The following is an 8829-nucleotide window of genomic DNA, read 5'->3' on the forward strand; positions in this document are numbered from 1 at the left end:
TAAATAACAATATTTTTTCAAAAAGTTTATATCAAGTTTAATTTAAGTTTCAGTTTATCACATCATCATTTGATGATACATCGATGCGTTTCGCTAAATCGGGCCACGTCGTAATTTGTATTAACCTTCTGCCTGGCAACTCATAATTTACAAATGGCCGATTTCCTGTTCATGGAGGTTTGTTTTCATTCGTCGGAGCACACTTACGCTTAACCTCGACATGTGGACTGGCAAGCGACATCGGATGACCATGTTAACAGACTTAGTTAATTTTATATTCTTTGCTCTTTTCAAAGATTAAAATCAAGATTCTGTGTAGGCCTAGTAGGAGACGGGCACCTGTTGTTTTTAATTCAGAGTCTCGATCGGCTCTTTGTTATTATTTTGATGCAGGGTATTCGTGAGTTCTGATGATTTTGTGAACGAACCACTCAGTCAAAATGTCGACAGTGGCTACTACACCAACTGTGACGTCAGGGACGGGGAAGTATGACAGCAAATCTCCAGAACAATTCAAATCCAAATCGCCAGACAAACCGGAGAGGTAAGTTTTGACTGATGATCACAAACTAGGAAAATTAAGTCAACATTATTAAGGAAAACTGGATATGTTAGTTTCGTATCTAGTGTGTTCACTTAATATATATTGCAAGCCGTTTATGGAGTAGAAAGATGTTAACTACACTAAATCATCGCATGGACGTGGATACCCGTTAATTGATATTATAACTAATTGTACACTATCAAATGTGGAACAAGCAGTCAGAGGAAGTAGGCTTATTATCCACACCAACAGTTAATTCTTTCAAAAATAGAACATGCAGGCATTTAGGAAAATTAAGAACTTTTAGATAGTTATAAATCAGTGTGTATATTTGATTCCGGTGTGGAGGATCCTGTACTGGTAACTTGTTATCGATAAATCATTTATTTCTACTTGTACTTCTTTAATGTAAAACTTGAAGTGCCATGTTATGATTATTAATATTAATTATAGGATATTTACATTTCTATTATTTAATAAATGTTGAAAAGCATGATATTAAACTAATTTTGAAGTCTTATGATATATGACTAGGACTATAGTTGTACCAGTTGATTAACCTACTTCAGTGTGTTGACTAATGTGTCAATATGCAGTGTACTGAACAACACTCCGATGTAAACTTCTTTATCAACAACACTCCCCATGTAAACTTCTTTATCAACAACACTCCCATGTAAACTTCTTTATCAACAACACTCCCCATGTAAACTTCTTCATCAACAACACTCCCCATGTAAACTTCTTCATCAACAACACTCCCCATGTAAACTTCTTTATCATCAACACTCCGATGTAAACTTCTTTATCAACAACACTCCCCATGTAAACTTCTTTATCAACAACACTCCCATGTAAACTTCTTTATCAACAACACTCCCCATGTAAACTTCTTTATCAACAACACTCCCCATGTAAACTTCTTTATCAACAACACTCCCCATGTAAACATCTTCATCAACAACACTTCCCATGTAAACTTCTTTATCAAGAACACTCCCCATGTAAACTTCTTTATCAACAACACTCCCCATGTAAACTTCGTTATTAACAACACTCCCCATGTAAACTTCTTTATCAACAACACTCCCCATGCAAACTTCAGCGATAGTCCAGGCAGTAAGACAATTGGCCTGCGTAACTTCAGGTGATCCGGGGTGCGTTGTTCGCCGCTTCCTACCGTAGAGGCTTGCGTTTCTCGGGAAGCTGAGAATCGAACTGGTCTGTGCTGTCGTGGTTGTGTCCATGGACAAGACACTTAACTCTAATTGCTCCGGACAAGATGCAACGTGTATCCCGTCTGTTTATCAGCCAGGTTATTATCAAAGAGACCTCGCCTCAATATGACTCTTGGTGTTCATGGGGCAATAAACCCAACTAACAAGCAGACAAATAAATTACGTATTAACGCACGTGACCTTAAACATGTGGGTCAAGGTCTTTCTAATTCAGAAAAAAATGATCAAAACCAGAGTTTATCTCGTTTCCAAAGTGAGAACCATCTTCAAACATCACATGTACAAGGAAATAGAATACTTAAGGATTAGTCCTGGTAGCTCGGATAAGTCGACAACTTTGAATTTACGTTTTTGGTTGAAGTTTCCAAGTGATTCTGTGTTAATCGCTAATCGAAGGTGGATTCGCAAAAGTGTAGCATGTCGTCATTTTGACGTCCTGATGATTAACGTTATTAAACGCTTTGCATCGTGGCTCTTTTCACACACCCTATAGCCTTACGTTAATCTTTTAAATGCAAATGATTTTCATGTGTGTGTTTTCTTTGAGAAATTGATAAACAAGTAAGTGATATGATTTGATAAAACAAACTAGAGGCTCTCCTAAAATACGTAAGTTTAGTGATCTGTCACCAGCTAGCATTCATACGGATGTCAATCTATTTTTCTGTCATTAAAACTGCATTTATATCGATAACAAATACAACCTGACTACCGATCAGTGGTGACATGACATCGTCAAAATAATACGGTAGATATACTTTTTCTAAGTTGTAAAACGTAACAAAACAGTTAACCCCATGTAAAACTATGGTATTACAGTATGTCAGCTAGAGGAGGCCTCCAGGAGGACAGTACCATCAGTCCGGAACTCCGAGGTGAAGATGTCACGGACGGTCTCCAAGGCAGAGCTTTCGAGGGTGAGTTCAAATTTCCTTATGTTTGCTCTGTTGAAGGTGTTCCGGAAGAGCAAGTGTTTTTTTTATTTACCTCTCATGAAAATCTACGTCACATCGACACCACCTTTCATGAAAATCTACGTCACATCGACACCACCTGTCATAATAATCTACGTCACATCGACACCACCTGTCATAAAGATCTACGTCACATCGACACCACCTGTCATAAAGATCTACGTCACATCGACACCACCTGTCATAAAGATCTACGTCACATCGACACCACCTGTCATAAAGATCTACGTCACATCGACACCACCTGTCATAAAGATCTACGTCACATCGACATATCCTGTCATAAAGTCATGAAAACCTACGTCACATCGTCACCACCTGTCATGAAAATCTACGTCACATCGACACCACCTGTCATAAAGATCTACGTCACATCGACATATCCTGTCATAAAGTCATAAAAATCTACGTCACATCGTCACCACCTGTCATAAAAATCTCCGTCACATCGACACCACCTGTCATACAAATCTACGTCACATCGACACCACCTGTCATAATAATCTATGTCACATCGACACCACCTTTCATGAAAATCTACGTCACATCGACACCACCTGTCATAAAGTCATGAAAATCTACGTCACATCGTCACCACCTGTCATGAAAACCTACGTTACATCGACATATCCTGTCATAAAGTCATAAAAATCTACGTGACATCGACACCACCTGTCATAAAGTCATAAAAATCTACGTGACATCGACACCACCTTTCATGAAAACCTACGTTACATCGACATATCCTGTCATCAAGTCATGAAAACCTACGTTACATCGACACCACCTGTCATAAAGATCTAGGTCACATCGACACCACCTATCATGAAAATCTACCTGACATCGACACCACCTGTCATAAAGTCATAAAAATTAGGTCACATCGACACCACCTGTCATAAAGATCTAGGTCACATCGACATCTATCATGAAAATCTATCTGACATCGACACCACCTGTCATAAAGTAATGAAAATCTACGTCACATCGACACCACCTGTCATTAAAATCTACGTGACATCAACACCACCTGTCAAATGTCACGATGATTTCCGTCACATCGAAACCACCTGTCACAATGTCATAAAATTTAGGTCACATCGACACCACCTGTCATAAAGTCATGAAAACCTATGTCACATCGACACCACCTGTCATGAAGATCTAGGTCACATCGACACCACATGTCATAAAGATCTAGGTCATGAAAAGCTAGGTCAAATCTGGGTTAAGTGACTAGGATGGTGACATTGAAAGCGCTTAATATATTAGCTAAACAGATTCATGCCATACCAGAGTTGTCAAATACATGCGAGTTTGTTATACTTTAGCTTTGTTTGGACCTATCTGAGAGTGCACGGTATTGTATGCATTTTAGTACATAGATTTATGTTGCCTTGGTATAGGACGATTGTATTATGTTACAACCCGAGACACTGATGTTTGTTATTTATAGATTATCAATTAGGAGGTGTGTTCTGTTAATTTGTATCATTTATATAATTATCTTCTCCACCAGGTGGCGCTTTACAAAATAATGTCCGACATGCAGATGGACGCAATCTGTACACGAACATTAAATCACCCAGAGGTAAGATACATTACAAAAAACTACCCCAATGTCTCAATGTAGAAAAGGTCAAAGGTCAAAATTGTTTGACTCTCCGTGAAATAAATACACCGTAAACAGTTTAAACGACAATGATCCCAATAAACAAAACATGACACAGTTTGGTTACTTTTAGATTATACGTTTAATTAAAGTAGTTGTATCGTTTTTTCTTTAGCTGAGGAACATATCTATGACAACCCCTAAACATCACGGCTGTCTGAAAACCAGGGCGTGGACATGATGGGTGAGTGAGTACATTTCCCCTAAATATTAGCGGTTCTTTGATTGGTTACTTGATTACGGCTTTTATACTTCTTCTTCAAGATTGAATTATGTGTTTTGTAGACGTGTATATCTAGTGTCCTCACGACCATATTCTGCGTTCTGTAGACGTGTATATCTAGAGTCTTCACGACCATATTCCGTGTTCTGTAGACGTGTATATCTAGAGTCCTCACGACCATATTCTGTGTTCTGTAGACGTGTATATCTAGTGTCCTCACGACCATATTCTGTGTTCTGTAGACGTGTATATCTAGAGTCCTCACGACCATATTCCGTGTTCTGTAGACGTGTATATCTAGAGTCTTCACGACCATATTCTGTGTTCTGTAGACGTGTATATCTAGAGTCTTCACGATCATATTCTGTGTTCTGTAGACGTGTATATCTAGAGTCTTCACGACCATATTCTATGTTCTGTAGACGTGTATATCTAGAGTCTTCACGATCATATTCCGTGTTCTGTAGACGTGTATATCTAGAGTCCTCACGACCATATTCTGTATTCTGTAGACGTGTATATCTAGTGTCCTCACGACCATATTCTGTGTTCTGTAGACGTGTATATCTAGAGTCTTCACGACCATATTCTGCGTTATGTAGACATGTATTTCTAGTCTTCACGACCGTATTCTGCGTCCTGTAGACGAGTATATCTGGAGTCCTCACGACCATATTCTGTGTCCTGTAGACGTGTATATCAAGAGTCTTCACGACCATATTCTGTATTCTGTAGACGTGTATATCTAGAGTCTTAACGACCATATTCTGTGTTCTGTAGAGGTGTATATCTAGTGTCCTCACGACCATATTCTTTGTTCTGTAGACGTGTATATCTAGAGTCTTGACGACCATATTCTGTGTTCTGTAGACGTGTATATCTAGAGTCCTCACGACCATATTCTGTGTTCTGTAGACGTGTATATCTAGTCTTCACGACCATATTCCGTGTTCTGTAGACGTGTATATCTGGAGTCCTCACGACCATATTCTGTGTTCTGTAGACGTGTATATCTAGAGTCCTCACGATCATATTCCGTGTTCTGTAGACGTGTATATCTAGTGTCCTCACGACCATATTCTGTGTTCTGTAGACGTGTATATCTAGTGTCCTCACGACCATATTCCATGTTCTGTAGACGTGTATATCTCGACTCTTCACGACCATATTCCGTGTTCTGTAGACGTGTATATCTAGAGTCTTCACGACCATATTCTGTGTTCTGTAGACGTGTATATCTCGACTCTTCACGACCATATTCTGTGTTCTGTAGACGTGTATATCTAGAGTCCTCACGATCATATTCCGTGTTCTGTAGACGTGTATATCTAGTGTCCTCACGACCGTATTCTGTGTTCTGTAGACGTGTATATCTAGAGTCTTCACGATCATATTCCGTGTTCTGTAGACGTGTATATCTGGAGTCTTCACGACCATATTCCGTGTTCTGTAGACGTGTATATCTAGTGTCCTCACGACCATATTCTGTGTTCTGTAGACGTGTATATCTAGAGTCCTCACGACCATATTCTGTGTTCTGTAGACGTGTATTTCTAGTCATCACGACCATAGTCTGTGTTCTGTGGATGTGTATATCTAAAGTCTTCACGACCATATTCTGTGTTCTGTAGACGTGTATATCTAAAGTCTTCACGACCATATTCTGTGTCCTGTAGACGTGTATATCTAGAGTCTTCACGACCATATTCTGTGTCTGATAGACCTGATTCTCCATGTACTCATGCTTACTGCTATTGGATTTTGTCAGATACTTCCTTTTCACAACACGAGTTAATTTTAAGATTTGGATATGTTACTTATACATTTTTCATTGTTATGCCAATAATTTACAGATAGCAAAGGGGACATTTATTTGGAGACAAACATTGTCTAGCTGGAAGTAATGACGTCATTCCACGGGGAGAAATGAAACAATGTTGATACTACAGACAAAGGCAGAATGGAGAAGGAAATGATGTCATTTCAAGGCGGAAAATAGAGAGAGAGAGAGAGAGAGAGAGAGAGAGAGAGAGAGAGAGAGAGAGAGAGACAGAGAGAGAGAGACAGAGAGAGAGACAGAGAGAGAGACAGGCAGGCAGACTGAGAGACAGAGACTGACAGACAGACATACAGACTGAGAGAGACAGACAGACAGACAGACATACAGACTGAGAGAGACAGACAGAGAGAGAACTACCGACGCCCGACGCTTCAATTGAAATTTATCTATTTATTTATCTGTGTTTTATAATCATCACTGACAAATAAAGGTGACACAAGGAATAATTATTGCACATGGTAATTCTTTCACTCCAGTTAGTTAATAAGTAAAACATTATAATGATTAATGGAAAAATAATGAAATAAAAGAAGAAAAAACACGAGTTTAAACGTTTTCTATAAACTTTGATGATAACTAAATTGAGTGAAAAAAAACCCCATTTTTACCCTAATACGGTGTGTTATACCTCTCCCATACTATTGTTTTAACGTTCTTACAGTTGAATGAGTATATCGATATGTAACAAAATAGTACATGACTTTTTGGCCTTTTGATTGATTGATTTTTTAAACTTTGACCCGAACTACCTTTTACTAACGTTATGATTGTGTAATTAGCTTTTTGTGTAATGAACTTTTTGTGTAATGTACTTATTGTGTAATGTACTTATCGTGTAATGTACTTACTGTGTAATGTACTTTTTGTGTAATGTACTTTTTGTGTAATGTTCTTATTGTGTAATGTACTTATTGTGTAATGTACTTTTTGTGTAATGTACCTATTATGTAATGTACATATTATGTAATGTACTTTTTGTGTAATGTAATTATTGTGTTATGTACATATTGTGTAATGTACTTTTGTGTAATGTACTTATTGTGTAATGTACTTTTTGTGTAATGTACTTTTTATGTAATGTACTTTTTGTGTAATGTACTTTTTATGTAATGTACTTTTTATGTAATGTACTTTTTGTGTCACGTACTTTTTGTGTAATGTACTTTTTATGTAATGTACTTTTTGTGTAATGTACTTTTTGTGTAATGTACTTTTTATGTAATGTACATGTTGTGTAATGTACTTATTGTGTAATGTACTTATTGTGTAATGTACATGTTGTGTAATGTAGTTTTTGTGTAATGTGCTTATTGTGTAATGAACATATTGTGTAATGTACTTTTTGTGTAATGTACATGTTGTGTAATGTACTTTTTGTGTAATGTACTTATTGTGTAATGTCTTGCTGTAGAATGAACTTATAGAAACGTTCTTATTTTAAAAGATACTAATTTTAACATTGTACTCTTACTAAATTGTAAAATTTATACTACCATTTGTTGTAGTTCAATAGTTTTTTTTCATTTATAAAGATTTTGTAAAACTGTACTGAAGCTTATGAAGCGGTTTAATTTGCCGATTACGATATAGCTTACGTCATCAAGTTCAAATACTGGAACAGTCGAAATTTTCAGAAGGAATGATATGCTCCCTCATGTCGTCATTAATATCGTAAAATTGTCCACAATTTTATAATTTCTGATTCCTTCAAAGTAAAGCCGTTTTTCTACGTAATGAGGTATCGTTATCATTCAGAAGTGAAGCTTTCAAAGGGAATTGCATCGGACAGACTCAATGGTTTCTTTGGAAACGTATATGTTCTATTGCTGGAATTAGGCTATCTTAAGAAGAATGTCACCAATATTGCCATGTAGTGCTAGAGTAAGGAAATCAATAAATAAATAAAAAAAAATAAAAAATAAAAAAAAAAAGATAAATCGAATGATTGGGTGAATATGAATTACTTCCCCTGAATTGTCTAACAATGTATAATATCTTCCGCAAATTTACAGCGAAGACATTTTTAAGCGAGCAAATACACTGAAACTTGAGAATGATCATATTCATTTATATTCTATTATCTATTAATTATTAACTTAAATGCACTTCTAATGAGTAGTTATACTGTTTTAATTGTATTGTGTGTAAAATGTGTATCTTTTCCATGTAGTCTCTTTCAGCGAGCATTTGCTTGCAATCAGATGAATGTTTTATTTGCCGTTTTATTTTAAAAGTTTTATCAAGAAGCTTCCAATTTTGGTCGGTGCATGGATTTATCAAACTCGGACCTCGTCATCGGTCCATATTTCTACCGGGTTAGTAAAACCAAGAATCAACC

At 36.9% G+C, this 8829-nt stretch overlaps 1 protein-coding gene and 1 long non-coding RNA gene across 2 annotated transcripts; one reads left to right on the top strand and one right to left on the bottom strand.

The window, feature by feature from the left end:
• The first annotated feature begins 2436 nt into the window (after nt 1–2436).
• On the top strand, nt 2437–4638 carry LOC117318649. Its single transcript, XR_004530426.1, has 3 exons — nt 2437–2699; nt 4276–4347; nt 4544–4638. It is a non-coding gene; the product is annotated as an uncharacterized LOC117318649 (long non-coding RNA).
• Nucleotides 4639–5576: 938 nt separating this feature from the next.
• Nucleotides 5577–6386, bottom strand: LOC117318650 (uncharacterized protein At5g39570-like). The gene has a single exon (XM_033873612.1). The coding sequence runs from the start codon at nt 6384–6386 to the stop codon at nt 5577–5579; it is 810 nt and encodes a 269-aa protein (XP_033729503.1).
• Nucleotides 6387–8829: the final 2443 nt, after the last annotated feature.

This window comes from Pecten maximus, unplaced genomic scaffold, assembly GCF_902652985.1.
Source record: "Pecten maximus unplaced genomic scaffold, xPecMax1.1, whole genome shotgun sequence".
Lineage (NCBI taxonomy): Eukaryota > Metazoa > Mollusca > Bivalvia > Pectinida > Pectinidae > Pecten > Pecten maximus.